This window comes from Pseudonaja textilis, chromosome Z (assembly GCF_049901715.1).
Source record: "Pseudonaja textilis isolate UNSWEBS1 chromosome Z, rPseTex1.2, whole genome shotgun sequence".
NCBI classification, from domain to species: Eukaryota; Metazoa; Chordata; class Lepidosauria; order Squamata; family Elapidae; genus Pseudonaja; species Pseudonaja textilis.
Window position 1 is genome coordinate 85,944,275 of NC_142008.1, and position 19,867 is coordinate 85,964,141.

A 19,867-nucleotide genomic window follows, 5' to 3' on the forward strand; every position below is an offset into this window, starting at 1 on the left:
TAAAATCGCGTTCGGTGATTGGCCAAGAAAGGGCGGTGGCGGGGCGTTATATTGTCACTTCCGGCGGTAACGGAGCCGGTGGTTTTTCTCAGGTGGTCGCGCGCGCGGGATAAAAGGAAACAGATCTGGCTTGGGAAATCGGCTTCCCTGCCCCGCCATGGCCTCTCTGCTCAAGGTGGACCCAGAAGTTAAGATCAAGGTATGGGAGGAGGGGGAAATTCTAATAAGCCCGCCCCGGGCGTGCCTTTAGGCATGTGCAGAGTGCTAGAGAAGGTCACGGGGAATACAAGCTTCCGCCACGGCGACTATTTTTGCCAGTAGAACGTGATCAAAGTATGATAAATTTTGTACAGCGACCAGCCACAAATCCGTTGAACGCCACGTGTTTGGATCAAGTGATCTGCCGTTGGGAGCTTTACTGGTACGGCGTTACTGGCCTTTCATTTGTGAGCCAGTCTGCTTTATGAACCGAAAATTCCTTTAAGTTCTGCAGGTTGTAGCCAAATAAACACGGCAGGCTGCCGTTAATTCTTATTATGGGCCTTAAAACCGGCGAAGCAGTAATTTTTACTGCTTCCCATGGCAATGAAAACAAGATGTTTGCGTTAGAAAATAATATTTTTATCTGACGAGATTATTGAATTCCATGAAAATTGTATGTGTCACACATTTCCTGAGTGGATTATTTATTTACCTTGAAAAGCACACCAATTTATATAATCTAGGAACATAATTCAAGATTATTAATCATTCAACCAGCATGCTTCTTGGAATAGCTAAGATGTGTGGCTTTATAGCAATAATTTTGATTTTAACAAATGTTCTGTTCTTCTACAAAGGCATGAGGTAATTTACTATTTATTTGGATAAAACATATGAAGTTCTTTTTTAAGTTACTGGGCAAAATGGTAGTTCCATTTGATATCAACAGGATTATGTGTATTTCACTATGTCTTATAGTATTAAATAGGATTAACTTAAATTGCATTTAAGAGTAATATCATTCAGTATGTCTAGTAAGCATATCTGTTTATGGACAAAATGTAATTATGGAATAACTGAAAGAAAATAAAAATGTGATTCTACAATAGTCATAGTTGTGTATATTTCAAAGATAAATCCTGATACATATAAAAGATTTACACATAATACATTCTGAGTAATTTTGAGGGATAAGACACAATAATATGTGATAGAAGAATATATTGTAATTTTAATGAAAAGATAGACTTTTGAATTGGGAAAAGTTAAAATGAAAAGAATTCAGATCAAATGAAGGTAAATAAAGGCATGATAGAAGAGTATGTTTCAGTTCTTACATGTCACTACAAAAATAAATCCACACAGGTCAATGTGATGTTACTTAGATTAATAAACATGGCAAGGTGCAAGAAGATAAAAATCAGTAAAAATATTTTCAACATGGAAGAACAATAACTTGAATATAGGTTTAGGTAGAAACTAATGTTTTTTTAAAATATTGGAGAAAACTATCATATTAGCTCAAGCAGTAATGTGAACAAATAAAGAGAAGGGTAAAAAATTATTCTCTTCCTGAAAGAATAACATTGAAGAATAACAATTACAGATTTGTGAATATATAAATATTATTTTCTACAGACTGATTTTAAAATCCATCTTGGAGGGAAGATGGGCAGCATAAAAATTTGATATATTTTTTTCTTTTTACAATTTTGTAGTCCTTTAATGGAGCTGAGTGTTTACTGGTTGGATGAGCTTCCTGATGCTTACACGGAGTTCACAGCAGATATTTTCTCTTTGTCCCCTAATAGAAATAGTGAATACATATAGTATAAAAGTATGTACATTGCAATTAATTTTTTTGTAAAAATGGAAGATAAAAGCAAACATAACAAAGCAATGGTACAGAACCAACTGGGTAAGAAGCAAAAGTGATACATGTAATCAACTTACACTCATTCATTAAACAACTGATTGAAGTTACAACAGTACTGATAAAAGTAGTTTAGGACCAATGCTCACATGACTGTTGCAATAGTCTCATGGTCACATGATCATACTATAGGTGCTTGACAAACTGGCTCGTATTTATGATGATTACAGCATTCTAGGATCACTTATTACCATTTTTTGATTTTCCCAGTCAGCTTCTGATAAGCAAACGGAGGGAAGCGGTATTTGCTTAATGATGATATAATTCATTTAATGACTTCAGTAATTTGCTTAAGTAGTTAAATTGAAATGCCAGATTTGCCTTACATCCGTGTTACTATCTTAACAATTGCAGTGATTCACTTAACATTGGCAAAAAAGGTAAAATCAGGCATGCTTCATTTAACAACTGCCTTAGCAACAGAAATTCAGGTCTCCGTTGTAAGTTGAGGACTTACATGTATATAGCAATAAACTTATATACCACTTTATAGTGCTTTATAACCCTCTCTGAGTGGTTTACAGAGTCAGCATATTGCCCCCAACAATTTGGATACTCATTTTACCCACCTCGGAAGGATGGAAGGCTGAGTCAACCTTGAGCCTGGTGGGATTTGAACTGCCAAATTGTAGGCAGCTGGCTGCAGAAGTAGCTTGCAGTACTGCACTCTAATCACTGCGCCACAGAGGCTCCTGATGTAGTTCCAAAAACAGTGACATTTTGAGAAGAGGGTTATACTGGCTCCTAATATATAGAAAATCATTAAATTATTTTAATATAATAAAACAAATAGTAAAAAATCTAATAAAGCGTCTGTTTTCTAGTGTCTAATTGTTTTATTAGATATGTCTTATATTCTGTAACAATGATTCAAAAAGATCATTTGCAGGTAGGAGTTTGTATCTTAGGAGAATTGTAATTTATGCAGATGAGCAAAGATAAAGTGCTTGAGTGATTATGTTGCACCTAATTCAGATATGCTGTACTAAGCTGTACCTTTTCTCTTTTGCAGGTAGACTCTTTCAGGGAGAGAATCACAGGTGAAGTAAGTGACTGATTTCTGCTTGCAATTTCAAACAGTAGAGTGGAGGCAGAGCTGGAAGGGCCCTTTGAGGTCTTCCTAGTCCAGCCCCCTACTCAAGCAGGAGAACCTATAGTAATTCAGATAAGTGACTGTCTAGTCTCTTTCTAAAAACCTTCAGTGATGGAGTGCCCACGATTTTTGAAGGCAAGCTGTTCCACTGGTTAATTTTCTTCACTGTTAGGAAATTTCTCCTTGATTCAAGGTTGTTTCTCTCTTTGATTAGTTTCCAACCATTGTTTCTTGTCCTGTCCATTGGTGCTTTGTAGAATAATTTGACGCCCTCATCTTTGTGGCAGCCCCTCAAATACTGTATGACTTTCTCTATAGTTTAGTGCTTACTGACCTCAGGAAATTGTAGGACTTTTTTTATGAGCTTTAGAAGTAGCTCAGCTTTCAAGGAGTTTATCTAGAGTTTTCTACTGATCCACACCACAGCTTAGTCTTAGCCTTCCTTTTGTGGAATCAGCAGTTGTATTGATAATTCATGCATCATAGGTGATGATTTTTCTCTTTCAGGCTGAGGATCTAGTGGCAAACTTTTTTCCAAAGAAGCTTTTAGAACTTGATGGCTTCCTTAAAGTAAGAGTTTTATTTCCTTTATTTCAAGAATGATACCTTTATTTCAAGAATAATGCATTATCAAATAATAGTCTGCCAGTTATTAGCTTTCAATGCAACATTTGATGTGTTCCTGAGCATAAATATCTCACTCTTTTGGATATTCTGCCCTAGGATCCCATTCTGAACATTCATGATCTTACACAAATCCACTCAGATATGAACCTTCCTGTTCCAGACCCAATTCTGCTGACAAACAGTCATGATGGACTGGATGGGGTAAGGTTGGTCATCTGTAACATTTAATGATTGATTAAAACAACATAATTATATTAAGTATACTTGCTGATAAACTGGAGAGAGAACAAAGATTTCTTATTTTTGAAGCAAATATCTGCTTTGTAGTATCTGTTTCCTGAGGCTACTCTTAAGGGAAGAAAGAGTACATATATAATATTTCCTCTCTTCCTTTTTTAGTCCAATATGAAAAAGCGAAAATTGGAAGACTGTGAAGAGACCTTCCAAGGTAGATTTTGTGTTAGTTAATTATTGGCTACCAGTTCTATTTTTGGAAATTTGTCCTAATTGAGGAAAGTATGTAAATCTATCCAGAATCCTATGGTATCCTATGACCCAAGTGATACAGTAACCCAAAAAAATCTACAAATGTTACATATATTCCTTTTGCATCCAGACATACCATGAACAAAATGCATGTTACAAGTAGCTCAATATTTGATTATCTCTTTGAAATTTGAAATGATCCTCTGAAATGCTGTTTTTCTGTCTTAAAAAGATAAACAGTAGAGTGTATAATTTGAACAAAGTAGAGATCCCAGAATTGGATGTAATCCAAAAACTGGAAGTTGATTACTTATGACCATAACCTCAATTAGAAAGATCAACATCACTTGCACTATGGGGTTTGAAAATTGGATTAAAAGTGGAATGGAGAAAAAAGACTTGAATTTCCATGAGAAATTGGGGTGTCTTGCTTCCCTGGAATAAGTAACTAGTGTCAGACCTGCACCAATAAGATCCCTTATGAAAGAAAGACTTGACTTCATTAGGTTGAAGTAAAAGTTTTTTTTTTAATTAAGAAAGTTGATTTCAGTAAAGTCAGGCTAGCTCTAAGATTTTCCCACATGAAAAAGTACAGAAAAAGTTCCCTTCCTCCCTGTGACCAGTCCATGCTTTGCCAATCAGAGCTCACCAAGATGTTATGAGAATACTGAGAGGTTGTGGGCAATTCACATTCCTTTCCCAGGGTGCATAGCCTTGGTGCCTCTGGTACAAACCTGGTCTTCTCTGGTCTTCATCACCTGTCATTCCTCCCTCCCCTATTTTCCAACACATACACAAAGTCACATTGCCTATTTGTCCACCACCATCCCTCCTCCAGCTTTAGAAGGCAGGAACTAGCAGGACGTACAACTAGTCTCTTTCTATGGCACTAGGTACCAAAGTCTTTGTCATGCCTAATGGTATGCTGAAGAGCAACCAGCAGCTGGTGGACATCATTGAAAAAGTAAAACCAGAGATTCGGCTGCTGATTGAGAAATGCAATACAGTAAGCATTGGTTTGCCTTTTTTGCCTTATGAAATTCTGTTTTACAAAACAATTATCAGACATGCTGCTTTTAAGAGGGGAGAGATAAAATCAAATGCTTTTCTGAAATTGCAGTATACAAATTCAATAAATACTCTCTGCACCTCTGGGATACCTTTTGCAGAGGTATTATATTAAGGCAAAATTTGTTACAAGTAGTTCTCAACTTACAACCAACTATTTAATGACATTACAATGCTATGGAAAAAAGTGACTTAAAACCATTTTCCACATGACTGGTTGCAGAATACTTGACAATTGGATGTATTAATAATGGTTGCAATGCACATGATCACATTTTGAAACATTCTAACAAGCAAAGTTAATGGGAAAGAAAGATTCACTGTGTTACTATTTTAATTGCAGTGATCACTTAACTGTCATAAGAAAGGCTATGAAATGGGGCAAAATTCACTTAACTGTCTTGCTTAGCAAGAAAATTTGGGGGCTCAATTGTGGTTGAAAGCCAAGAACTGCTTGTACTCTGTTTTGTTTTTTAAAATTATATGTCATCTGTCAAATAACCAATTCCATATATTGCAGAAGGTAGAGAAATTTGGCTGCTTCTTGGCTGTACAAATATTTTCTGTGTAGACAATTATTAGGAGTATCGATTTTTGAGTGGAGGACTAATACAGTAAGTCATGATTGTGCTCTTGTGTCTGAAGGGCTGTATCTCATCAATCAGTGTTAATCCAATGTTAGAATTGATAATAAGGATATAAGGTCCAAATGTTTGTTAAGTTATTACTTTTTATGACTATTGTGGAAAAATTGGCCTCAGTTAAGCAAATGTTTCATGCAGAGCTCAGCTAGCAAAACATTTGCAGACTATCCAGAAGGATAGTATTTCTTTAACATGCTGTTTTGTTCTTCAGGTCAAAATGTGGGTACAACTGCTGATTCCCAGGATAGAGGATGGAAACAACTTTGGTGTTTCTATTCAGGTAAATTGACTATTGAGGAGATAACTCTGGGAAATTATGCCTATGGATAAAGTACTATGGATGGAACCTTCTCTTAATGGGGGAAGAACAAATCATTATTTAGAACTTGACTGATTTGTAGGAAGCATTTTCCCTGATATGACTGCTTTTATCTGAAATGGTACAGATTCTTCTGCCTGAGCAGAGGGTTGGTCCAAGGTTGCTTCCGACTTCTGTTATTGTGCTAGAGTTTATTTTAGAATAAAATAGATTTTTTTTTATTGGCCAAGTGTGGCTGGGCACACAAGGAATTTGTCCTGGTGCAAATGCTCTCAGTGTACATAAAAGAAAAAATACGTTCGTCAAGAATCATAAGGTCCAACACTTAATGTTAGTCATAGGGTACAATAAACTAACATAATAGGAAACAGTCAATATAAATCGTAAGGTTACAAGCGACAAGGTTACAGTCACACAGTCACAAGTAGGACGGGATGGGTGATAAGTGATTAACAATAATAGTAATAATATACTCTTCTACTGCATTTTGATTATTTTTATTTCATTTGACTCAGGTTACTTAAATTGGAAGTTAGAATTCATAAGCAAAATGCTGTGATCCCAAGTTGTCCTTGCTTACCAACTGCCTCACTCAGCATTTAAAATTATGATAATGCTGAAAAAAGTATGTCCAGTGACCACATCAATGACATTATGATGTTCCTCAATCATGTGATCACCATTATGATCCACACATATTGTCCTGTATCTGGCCTGTTATTTTTCTTTTATTCATCCCCCGCAGAGCAGGAAGAGATTAGAGAGAAAGAGAGTAAGCAGGCACAGAATGGGGGAATATATACAAAAGGAATGTGACGGTACTAGTTTGAGGCTGGGATCCATGAGCATTTTGTGCTAACGCCCTATCATGTTTCCACCTATTTTGTTACAATCCATTCATCTCCAATCTCTCCACTCTACAAGGGGCAAAAATGGGTCAGACATAGGAGAGATTGCCTACCAAAATTGCCTGGTTCTCCTCCTCCCACCACCACCACCACCCCGGCTCCGAAATTGGCAATGAAAGGATTTATAAGAAAGTTACCAAGCACATAATGGGCAGGCTGTTTGCATAGCATTCTCATGGTTCCCAGCCCTGGGATTACTGCATTGCTTTCTTGTCTGTTTTCCATTATGTGTCTGCTTTCTAGTAATCTGTACCTCTCCAATGATCAAATGTAAATACAAATATCAATTCCATTCTTGCTAATGATCCAAGCAATGGATAAATGCTAGATGAGCATTCCAAAGAATAAAAGAGTAGCTAGGAAGCAAACAAAAGCCTAGGGTATGAAACTGGTCTTTTCAGCTTTGAGCCAGCAGGGATTGGGAAAAAGAGAGGAAAGCAATCCCAATTACAGGTAGCCCTTGACTTACAAGCTTAATTGAGCCCAAAATTTCTATTGCCAAGCGAAACAGTTAAGTTAGTTTTGTCCCATTTTATTACTTTCTTGCCACAATTGCTAAGTGAATCACTTCAGTTGATCAGTTACTAACATGGTGAATCTAGCTTCCTCATTGACTTTGCTTGTCAGGATCTTGTCAAGATAATCATGTGACCTCAGGACACTGCAACTGTCATAAGTATAGGCTAATTGCCAAGCCCCTGAATTTTGATCACGTGATTGTGAGTATGCTGCAACAGTTGTAAGTGTGAAAAATGGTCATGTCACTTTTTTCAATGCCATTGTAACTTTAAATCTTCACTGAATGGTTGTAAATCAAGGACTATCTGCACTTCTTTTCCTATTAAGCAACCATTTCAATTAGCAGAGCTGCAAGCCCCAATTACTGTTGCTAAACAAGGTCCTGTATTCTACCTATAAAAGCTGTCTGCATATATCAAATTATAATTATCCTTAGCATGAAGTCTTCTCTTAATATTTTCTTGCTGGCTTCTTTGCAGGAAGAGACTGTAGCGGAGCTTCGAACTGTGGAAAGTGAGGCAGCTTCATATTTAGATCAGATCTCTAGGTGAGTATCTCCTTGCAGAACATTTCAAGTTTTTTTTCCCAATGGGATAACTCTCCAGAGTATACATTGTTGTGTGTCGCTTACACCATCCATTATATCACTTCCCCCTTTTATTTCAGATACTACATCACACGAGCAAAGTTGGTTTCTAAAATAGCAAAATATCCTCATGTGGTAAGTGTTAAGTGGAGATATTAAATTGACTACTGAATTAGGTTTAGGACCGTTGCATGGATTAGAAATAATTGAAAAGATTTTAGAACATATTCTCCTTGGGAATAATAATATGAATCAAATGCCTAGATCTATATTACATAAAAAGTGGGCAGTCCCTAAAAACCCCTAGGAACAATTGTATTGCTGGATCATTTGTATTTTCTGGAGATTTAGGATAAAAATATGAGTAAAATATTATTTTAAAACATGGTGATTAATTTTTTTAACTTACAGCCTTTAACACTGGACAAAAAAAAGCCAAAACCTTCCCTCCTCCCACTTTCCTAACTGGAAAAAGTTACTCAATCCTACCCTAAGCACACATCTTTACTTCAGATTTCCATTCTGGAGTTTTCATATAAGACTAGTTTCTAATTAGAATTTAATAACATCCTAGAAATTGTTGATGTTCAATTTATGAAAATCCTGAAAAGATGACAGATTTTTATACTGTTAAATCTGAGTAATGGAATGAAACTCCCTAGCTAAAAGTTGTCTTAGTGCAGAGACAGGAAATCTGTACTACAGATTCCAGTAGTATTAATAATGAAGGATCCTAAAAATTCCTCATTCCTGCTTATTGCATAGTAGGGACTAAATGGTTCTGATTAAATAATTGTCTCTGTAGGAAGATTACCGCCGCACAGTGACTGAAATGGATGAAAAAGAATACATCAGTCTCCGGCTCATCATTTCAGAGCTCAGAAATCAATACGTAAGTTAATGTTTCTTCCCAAATTGGAAAATAATATCCCTTTTCCTAATGAATTAAGAATTTCCTGTCACAAAAGTAGGTATTGGTTTTTGGACCTCCTATGTGTTCCTGAATTCAACTCCTAGAACTCCTAGCTACCATAACCAAGTGAGGAGTACCAGAAGTTGCAAATAAAGTATGTTGAGTACTGTATTTTTGTGCTGTTGTCTTAGATTATTTATTTAGATTTATCATTTGTTCAGCAGAAGCAATTATCAAGTCTGAACTGGTTAAAAAAAATATAGTGATATCTCCTTTCTAAGGAATAATATATAGGCAAGCTAGTGAGTAATAAATTGCATAGATACTAGAAGTCTTGAGAAAGAGATTGAAATTATTACTGGAAAAAATAAATAATTTTTAATCTATAATGCAACTATATATGCAGTTGTGGTCACTGTCCATCTGAGAATAATAGTTAATATTGTCCAAACCATTGAAATTCAGGAGATACAGTAAAATATATGCTGATTGATGGATAAAACAAGCCTTTAGGCATCTTTCAAGAAACAAGAAGTAAAACTTACCTCTGTGTTATGTGCTGTGTTTTGTTAGAGTAGGAATGCTAAACTCGTGTGGTCCTGGTGGCGTCAAGTGACATATTAGGACTCCCCCCTTTGTTAAACCGGGCATGGGCATGGCCAGCACAAGATGCATCTGGCCTGCAGGCCCGGAGTTCGATAACCCTGTGTTCGAGAAATATAAGCAGATCTTTAAGCACAGTCCCCATATAATTGCCTTTTGTTTCCATATAATTGTGCAGACTTCTTGATTGTAGAACAGTCCCACTGTATATTTAAGGAATTGGCCTCTGATAACATGTGAAACTTTCCGATCTGTTTGGATCTGCAAATACTAGACAAGTGTTTAGTGATGCTGATTTAATTTCTATTCATACCTAGCATTGATCAGTCTTTTTTTTTTTTTTTTGAAACAAATTTTATTAATTTTAAAGACAAACAAAACATGATTAAACATTAAAAACATAAAACCTCTTTCCATTGTAAATCTTTACAAGGCAGATCAAGCATTATTTTATAGCGCATAATTCTAATTTACCCCATTTCCATATGAACACATAAATACCTTTTAACAAATTTCTCATTATTTCTCTTTACTCTTATTCAATTACATTTATCTGTTATATAGTAATCATATTTATATTTCCCTCTGACTTGTTTACAATTATTCTCATCTGACATCCCTCCAAGGTTTTATTAGTTCTCAGTGAAACATAAACACACAAAACACAAAAACATAAAACTTCTTTTTAGAAAGTGGCTTGGCCCCAGATTACCTCTCTTTGTATGGACTTCAATTAAATTCATGCTCATCTTATATACCATTATCTATCTTATTTACCATTCTATATCGTCTATATAACTCCTCCCCACTTTTCAATCTTCTTAATTCTGTTTTATTTATTTCATCTTACTTTAAATCAATATACTTGTATCTTTTGTCCATTCTTTTCCAATTAACCATTTATCTCATTCTCAATAATAAGAAAAATAAAATTTCTCCTGAAATCATTAATCGGAGTATGATGCCTTACTATCGTTCCCCTAGATTAACATTTAAAATAATAACAAATAACACCTAGATCCCAGTCTGATTCTGCTTAGTACATTCTACCTACTAAATTTTAAGAAAAAAAAAGAATAATCTATAAAACAGTTAAGTACATAATTAAATATTAAAATCTATCATTAAATCTTAAACATTTTAATATTTTAATTTATTAAATCTTATAAATTCCAATTGTCTATTTCAAAAATAAATGCTGCAATAATAAATCTATAATAACATCAACACAATAGCCCATTAAACTCTATAATTAAGCTAAATATTTTAAACATTTCCTTTAATATTTTATTAAATCTTAGAATCTATCATTATTAAACATTTTAATATTTTAATATTTTATTAAATCTTATAAAATTCTAATTTTCTATTTCTAATACAAATACTACAATACTGTCATATGTACTTTGCAGAATCTTTTTTTTTTTATTATGCATTACCCTTTATCCCTAAAAAACATTTGCTTTTTCCCATCTTGTTTTATACCTTTGTGGCTTTTTCCCCCCTTTTCCCTTTCTTTCTTAACCCACCTAGCCTTTTTACCCCCTCCTCTCCTAACCTTCGCCTTTTTAGCTTCCCCTCTCTGTTGTATTCCTCTTCTCTTTTGCTTTCTAACATTGTATAAATTTTGCATCTTATTTTTCTCTTTCTTGGGTGTTTTTTTAGGTCTTAAGTCCTTCCTTTTCCTTCCTCTCTTTCTCTTTTCTTTCTTGATCAAACTTTTTGATTCATTAAAAATGGCTTCTTCTTCTTCTCCTTCTCCTTCTCCTTCTTCTTCCTCCTCCTCCTCCTCCTCCTGTTGTTGAGTTTGCTGGTAAATAGCAAGTGCCATTTCTAAAAAGCAAAAGTCTTCTCCCACAGCGTCCTTGCCTTCTTTCCTTGTTTTTCCATATTCTTTTCTTAGTTCATCAAAAGGTAAAGCCATTATAAACCTTTTCTTCTTTTTCTTTTTCCTTTTCTTCTTATTAAACCAACCAAGATATTTCAAAACTTAAAACAGTTCCCCAAAGTCCCAGAGTCATCAAGGAGTCCAAACAGAGCACAAAGTTCTTCCCTTTGCAATTTCTCTTCCTGGGGTGATATCAGTTAGAAAAAAAAAACAATCTGTATTTTAAAGCCTTATTGCAGTTAACTTCTACTCTCTAAATCTTCAAGGCATCTCCTCCAACAAAATCTTAGTATAAGTTTTTTTTTCAGTCCTCTCCCTTCCCACTTGTAACAAAGAGCTTTACATTTTTACCTTCTATAAAAAAGCAAGTTTTTCAGCGTCCATTTGTTAACTCCGTAAGGGAGGGAGAGTAACTTTCCCTTTCAGCACTTCCATTCGCCGCTTTAAAACCTCCACTGGAAACAATGTATCATCCAAAGGACCGTGGTTTTCAGGATATTAAATGTATCTTAAAAGTCCCGGTTCAGGCAAAAAACTTTCACTTTACAACTTTCTCCTTCCTCCTGCACAGCCTTGTCCAGCTGCCGGCTTCTTTGTGGCGGGCATTACAGACCGCCGCTCCACCGCCTTGAGAAAAGGGGGCTTTGCCGGCTGGGGAGGGGGTCTGCGATACCCCCAAACCCCAGCACAAGATGCATCTGGTAAAATATATGCTGATTGATGGATAAAACAAGCCTTTAGGCATCTTTTAACAAACAAGAAACAAGAAGTAAAACTTACCTCTGTGTTATGTGCTGTGTTTTGTTAGAGTAGGAATGCTAAACTCGTGTGGTCCTGGTGGCATCAAGTGACATATTAGGACTCCCCCCTTCGTTAAACCGGGCATGGGCATGGCCAGCACAAGATGCATCTGGCCTGCAGTCCCGGAGTTCGATAACCCTGTGTTCGAGAAATATAAGCAGATCTTTAAGCACAGTCCCCATATAATTGCCTTTTGTTTCCATATAATTGTGCAGACTTCTTGATTGTAGAACAGTCCCACTGTATATTTAAGGAATTGGCCTCTGATAACATGTGAAACTTTCCGATCTGTTTAGATCTGCAAATACTAGACAAGTGTTTAGTGATGCTGATTTAATTTCTATTCATACCTAGTATTGATCAGTCTTGAGTAGCTTCTTTGAAGAATGTAATGAAAAATAAGGATAGAATAATAGATATTTTTGCTTACTTGGTTAATTGGACTGCCTATGCTTTTTTGGGGGTGGGGGAATAAAAATGAGAAAAATTACTCTATTCACATAATACATAGAACTTATAGACTGGGCTCACATAACATTCTAAACCTAATTCAAACCAAATTATGTTATATAAGCCCAGGCTATTATAGCTTCTTCCACAAACCATATTTTAAATAAATTGGCATAGTATAGTTTCTGAACCAGGGCATAATGATAAAAACATGATCAATTAGCTATATTGCTTCTACTTATTTTTTAAAAAAGAAATTCCCTGGTTTATTTGAACATTTTACATGTTTTCATGTTATATAGAGAAAACCACAATAAGTTAAAATTGCTTCAAATCTAAAATGAATTAAATGTGTAAAGTCTCCTGCAGGAACCTAATTGAAGGCATGCAAATTCTGCTGAGAAGTGTTGGGAATGTGTTCACTTCTTTTTTTGAACTCCTTAACTGCCAAGTACAACACGTAAGGAGAACTTTCTAACAGAAACCTTTCTTTTTCTTTCTCAGTGAAAGAAATACTGAAATTGTTTTCAAAAAGCTAAAGAGTGTACATATGCAGAACTCAAGTAAACCTAAATCCTAACACTAGTTTATTAACGAAATCATCAATAATGTGAAACTTATGTGTCAGGATTCCAGCAGTTACTCCAATTAAATCATGAGCCTCACGCTACACTCCCCAAACTAAAAAAGATTTATTTAAAGTTAACATTCTACATCCATAATTAACCTGGGCATAGCCAACTCTGAGATACGTAATTCACTGTCACCCTTGATCCTGCTTTCCCCCACCCCAACCCCTCTGGGTGTATCATCTAGTGAAAAATGTCCATAGCCAAGAGTCTTCAATCATGCTCTCCAATTAGATTTTTGAGCGGCAGAAGCTTCAGTCATCTAATCAGCCTTTGGAGAAAATATGAATCGAACGTACTTTCGATTCCACACTGCTGCCTGCTCTTTGAACCCCCCCCCTTTCTGTTGTCAGCTATAAAATATGTATACAAAATGTTTTATGAGTTGACATTCGGCTCCCCTCACTTCTTGAAAGTGACCTGTACAACACACATGCTTACCATTAAGGAAAAAGAAAAAACTGAATATTTCTTGATATGGGGCATATTTTACCAATGGTTAGATAATAAAAACAGAAGTTAGAAATATGGAGATATAAAAGGATAAATGTTAAAATGGAGATTTGCTAAAGTAGATAAGTTAAATATTGTTATTATACTATTATTATGATGAATACTACTGTAAACATTTTGATTATGATTGCCTAAAAACAATTGTACCCAGACAATACACTGTTTGATTGAAATTTAATTTTTATATGTTATATAAATAAAACAAATAGAACATTAAAAAGTACACTTCCTAGAGCCCATAAGATGCCAAGATTTAATAGAGGGACCTAGAACACGCCCATTCTGCTGGATCGTAACTGATGAGCAGGAATTAGTCTCTTAGGTAATCAGGCCTTAAGTAATGTAGGATTTTTTAGATAATAATTTCACTTTTAAGCCAACTGACAGCCATCGTGGCTCGTATAGCATTGATGACACATTAGCACACCAATCGGCAATTTAGAAATTCTAGTTTTTTTCTCAGCCTTAGAGAACTTTCTTCATGAGGCACAGCTATATCCAGGAGTTTATAAACTTTCACTTAAACTGGGGGCAAGTGACATAAGTCATTAGCACTGGCCAATAGCAGCTAATACTTTAACAATTGAAAGAAAAAACATATTTAATCATAGGCTATGCAGCTAATTTATATCTTTGTGTTGTGTTCACTTCAGTATTTCTTCCATATATTGTACTGTAGGAGTAGCTAATGGAAATGCTACCCCAAATTTCTCACTTGTAAACCTGACAGGTCTTTTGATAACTTGTTCTAATCATAGTTATTGTGATGTATTAAAGTGATGAAAATAAAGGTGACAAACACTGAAGATTATCCATGATGATAGGAGAGGCACTAGGTACTTCCATGATGTTGGACTGCTAGTGCCTTCCAGATCTACTAGAATAAAACTTCCAAATTGTAGCTGAGAGCAGGACTGTTCTTTAGGATTCTTGTCTGAAACATTAGTGTCTGCCAAAGAAATGCTTTCCATTTACCAAAAATATTAGGAAATGGAGAAAAGAATGGCAAATGACAATACTGGCTGAAAATTTTGGAAGTTGAACTTTGATGGGACTAATAAAGGCTATGTTACAGTAATATGTTGATTAATTCAAAGATAGAGTATTCTTTTTCTATTTAAGTTTCAGTCTTGTAGTATGGTACTTTTGGTAGATATCGTAGATATATGTTTTCAAGTACAACAGCATTCATGATTCAGGTCAATACTTCGAATGCAAGCCTATTTGAATCACTCTTATGGTTCTCAATCAACCACTGTATTTTTTTATAATTTTGTGAAAAGAATCCTCTATTCAATTGATAGCATCTTAGAAACATTTGTGGGAAACCCATGACTCTGTGAAATCGGTTTAATTTTAACTCAGTAGTTCCCAAACAACCTTGCATTTATTGAAGTATAGAATGTTAAGTTGTTGGGCAACAATCTTTCTAACTTGCTCTGGAGAGAAATATGATACTCATGGCTAATCATATATACTTGCCAAAGTCAGGGGGAAAAAAAAAAACTAACAACAGATTCTCTCCTTCTAGGTGACTCTGCATGACATGATTCTAAAGAATATTGAGAAGATCAAGCGACCCCGGAGCAGCAATGCGGAGACCCTCTACTGATCTGGCTGCATTCTGAATTTATGAACTTTTCAGTAGGCTCAAGACAGTCCTTGCCTCAGTTTATGTGACTATCAAGATGGGGAAGCTGGCTGGAAACAGTCCTCACCATACTTTTAGTTAAACGTCTAAAGAAACTCTCTCCTAGTCCTTTTCTGGTTGGTTTTTTTTTTAATTGGATCTTTGAATTTCTCCCTTTTCCTACCATGTCTTTGAGATATAGAAGGCTAGAACTGAAGATCTCCTATATTGGTAGGAATGGGAGATTTGCCAAGCTGTCCCGATAAGGATCCTGAGATTAGCCCTAAATAATCCAGGTCTAGCATCCCTGAGAAACTCCTTTCTAGATAGGTTTCCCTGCCAAAAGCATTGTCGACTTCTACTCAGAGCTGATGATTCTGGTCATAAGCTTCATTCAGTCTTTTCATTGAAATTCAGTTTTTCATCTCAACATGGCTTGCCCTTATCTAACTTGTCCTATCATGCAAATTCTAATAGTTCTAATGCCATTATAAATTTCTCTTTTCTACACACACACACACACACCCCTTCCAGAAATTTATGAGAAAGTAAATCTAATCTTGGCTAACAAGGAACTCTAGCACAGCATTGGAGTGCAGTGGGCATTCTCACACTTTTTCTTGGAGCAAGGCAAACCTGTTAGACGGTTTAGTAAAATTGGTCTGCCTAATTTCAGCATGAATGATCAAGCTCGGAAGACCTGTAGTACATTTCATCTTAATCCTTTTTTCTTTCCGATTCTAATTAAATTAGCCTAGCACTTGTTTCTGAAGATCTTGCCTCACTTTCAGGAAATGCTCAAAAGTGTTCTAGGTGTCCTATTAGGTCTGAATAAGTCCTGTTGGCTTCTTCCATTTTTCTCGTTTCTGATTTTCATGAAAACAGAAAGGGGATGCTATCTATCTGGGATGCTGCAGTTTCTTTTCAGATTTACTATTTATCTTTATATCCATCTAGTGCTGTAGTCTTGTTAGTGGTGTTAGATTTGTTAAAAAATAGACAACAGCAACAGTGGCAGAATGAATGAAGTTTGTTGGCTCCTTTCCCTGCTTGTTTTAAAGAGGTCTTTTCTCTGCCATCTCTCAAGGGCACAGGAGTTTCATTGACCTGAACTCATTGCAAATGCCTCTGCATCACTGTCATTTGTAGCTGGACAAGCCATACCTTACCCAGGTAAAAATTCACATAACAATTGCCCTCACTAGCTACTCCTGAGAGTAGCTTTCCCTGCTTTTGTTTCCTTGTATCAGCTGCTTTGTTGGATTGTTTATATTTCCTTGCTGCATTGAACCTATGTATGACTTCTATTATGCCGACAAATTAAAAGTAACAGGAACTTTGAATTTATCTCTAATCATCCTCATAGGTACCACTGCATTGGTAACCAAGATTTCTGTCTGTATTCGTTTTATTCTTGCTCTTCTATCATTCTTGGTCTCAGCCCTATTAGTGAGAAGGAGCTATAAATTTTAGTCCAAAGTTTATTCCCAAGTTTGTTCTCTGATAGAAAGTTATGGGGTAAAATGAAAAACCTCTATACTAGTAGTTCTAAGCTTTATCAATGATGATGGGGCATGGAATAAGCCCCTTTTCGGATCTTCTTCCTGAGGCTAATATTTTGCCCCATATCTTTATGGTGGTTTTTACTTTTTCTGTCTCCTGGATGAAACTTGAAGGCATCCTCACAGTTCTTTTGTAGTATACATTGAAATCCAGTTGGCTTCCAAGCTGAATGAATATTGATAATTCAGAATGGGCTTAATCAGGAGTTAACTGCTTGCAATTCCTGGTCTCATTTCATGCAGCTTGACATTGAAAGCCTTTTACAATCAATCAGTTTATTTCTCTAGCAAAAACAATGCATCCTTGATCTGTGTCTTCTTTGTAAGGGGGGAAAAGAGAGAATACGGATTAAGTAAAGGGGTGAAAGGGGGGGATTCTGGAAAGAATAAGCTCAATGTAATTTCTTCTGGGTCATTTGCTTTAGCTCTGTCCATCTTGGCATGTGATGCAGCCCTAGACCGATTACTTCTAGAGGAACATGGCCTTCCACAGAAACAAAGAAAGAAAATACGATTGCCTCCCTCTATGTTATGATGGTCAAGAAACCACAAGAAACAGAATTTCATCATAAGGGGAGAGGAGCAAAGCCTCAGATACATATATTGCAATTTTTATGTGTGAATTGATAGTGTTGGTTAGTAATGAATAGTGCCAGAGTGTGTTTTCTTAAATAAAACATGTATCTCTCTGCTATTGGCCCCTTCAGTCATGCTGTTCCATGCTCTTTTGTTAACTTTTCCTGAACTGAAGCTGAAGAGCACTATATTTGCAGATCCCGTGCATTTCATTCAATTCTCAATTAAAATTTTGTATTATGAATTTGAATACTTAAAGATTATAGAGCTATAGCCTTCCAACATTTCACCACTGCAGAACATGCTAGAGAGATGAATAAAATTATTCATGGTTTGGAAAATCTGACTTATCCAATGCAGGTGAGTAATTACAGGTTCTAGAGACATCAGAAGGAGTAATACTAGAGTGTATGTTTAAATGAAGATAGAGATGAGTTTATGCTGGGTGGGGTAGAAATCCTCCTCATAATCTGATTGGGCACTAAAAGACCAGAAAAACCTTAATCAGGTAACTCTGAGGTTCCAATTCAGTGAATCCTGCAGCTTTTGTTAAGAATATATCTCTGATATCAATCAATGCTTTATTTCTACCCCCAATTCTTATGATACTGCTGAATGAAATGAGTGCACTCGTGAATTCCATTTCACACTCTTAAGATGCAAAAAGAATCAAATAATATGATAGATGAACAAAGTTTAACATAGTAAGGATGAGTCAGCAAGTGTATGGCTGAAATAGTAAGATCTAGCTACACAGAGCTCTCTTTTCCATAGTAACAAACATCTGGGATGCCAGGAGCGTGCATGGAATATTTGACTCCATGTAAGAGTAGCAAGCTTTAACTTGTCTTCAAGCCTCTTGTTCTGTGAGAGATTCCATTTTTCTGCAGAACTATCCACTGTTGGGAAATACTCAAATATTCTGTATATTGTCAGAGCAATGATCTGACCAAATACATTGTTTTAAAGCAAGGTATAGTTGTATGCAAAAAAATTAGACATTTCTGGTCAAATTCCTAATTTCATAAAAGATGGTGCAAACTACATAATGTAGAATTAAATATGACATATTTCTATATCTTTGGAAGCTTTTTAATGTCCAGCTTACAAACTCAGAATAAAAGCAATGAAGATGATAGGTGCAAAATGTGATAGGTGCAAAAGTTTGCTCACCCTTTCAGTATTTGAAACACTGGAAGAAATACAATATCCAAATCCAATTGGTGGTTTGGATCCGCTTCCCAGAATACCACCGATCAACTGTTCCAGGCTGTGCTGTCACTGCCCATTGCCGCTGCCATCTATTGCCGCCTCCACACCACCTGGAACAATTGATAGGTGGTATTTTGGAATCAGATGTTCATGCTAAATCAGGCTGTGTTGAAGCTGACAGGCTTGTTGCCTCCTGCAAGAAGGCAAATTGCTGGGAGGCAGAGGCAGGATTTTTTTTCTTCTTGTTTTCCTCCCCAAAACTAGGTGTGTCTTTCAGTTCGAAAAATATGGTAGCTTTTCTTGGGCCAGACAATCTCTAGAACTCATCCCATGATATTAGTAGTTTTGTACTTATCCTCTTTTCACAAACAAGGGTTGCAGAGCTTACTCAAACAGTTTTCCATCATAAATCAGTTGGATGCTATACTTCAAACTAATATACCACCAGGAATCAAGCTTGTTTTTCCTTCACTTCCACTGTATCCACTTGCAGATACTAAATAAATCAGGTTGGCAACAGTTGGTAAAGGATAAAAAGGCAGGGTTTCATTTTTTAATTCAGTATACCCTTAGGGCAAAACATACATAATAAGCTGCCTGTATCCAAACTCCAAGTTGGGTTGTTAGTTTACACATATGATTTATTGTGAGGCTACTAATCTGGTCTAGTTGTGAGTTGTGTATATATTAACCAATCAAAGTATAGTGAGAAAGAATAGGATTTGCTCGTTTTATAAATACCTCACCCCCACAACTGTCAAAAAAGCAGTGTTTTGCTTCTTAAATTTCTTTTCACATCTCATTTTACTTCTCTTATTCAAGTAATGGGTGGCTGTAAAGTGATTGTGTTTAGAGTGATTCTTGCCTTTTGGAGAAGAATCAACATCAAGAGCTCCCAGGTGCCTACGGGGATCTGTTAGTATAT

The 19,867-nt window shown here is 35.9% G+C and overlaps 1 protein-coding gene and 1 long non-coding RNA gene across 6 annotated transcripts in view; one reads left to right on the forward strand and one right to left on the reverse strand.

Moving 5' to 3' along the window:
• Positions 1-53: 53 nt before the first annotated feature.
• Positions 54-17,844, forward strand: PSME3 (proteasome activator subunit 3). Of its 5 annotated transcripts, XR_015740186.1 has the most exons (13): positions 54-199; positions 2,928-2,960; positions 3,516-3,578; positions 3,732-3,836; positions 4,035-4,083; positions 5,015-5,127; positions 6,045-6,113; positions 8,059-8,126; positions 8,246-8,300; positions 8,971-9,057; positions 15,494-15,729; positions 16,680-16,765; positions 17,580-17,844. XR_015740186.1 is itself a non-coding variant. In XM_026720929.2 (11 exons), exons 4-11 carry the CDS (start codon positions 3,777-3,779, stop codon positions 15,572-15,574), a joined length of 582 nt encoding a protein of 193 aa, XP_026576714.1. In that variant the 5' UTR covers positions 54-421; positions 2,928-2,960; positions 3,516-3,578; positions 3,732-3,776; the 3' UTR covers positions 15,575-17,844. The 5 variants fall into 5 exon arrangements, 2 of the variants coding, with proteins under 2 accessions (XP_026576714.1, XP_026576712.1); XR_015740185.1 differs by having other exon boundaries at positions 16,680-17,844; XR_015740187.1 differs by lacking the exon at positions 16,680-16,765.
• Positions 12,358-19,867, reverse strand: part of LOC148124126 (uncharacterized) — a 56,922-nt gene continuing 49,412 nt past the window's right edge. Inside the window, exon 3 of the long non-coding RNA XR_015740189.1 lies at positions 12,358-12,508. This is a non-coding gene — a long non-coding RNA (uncharacterized LOC148124126). The remainder of the gene's footprint in view (positions 12,509-19,867) is intronic.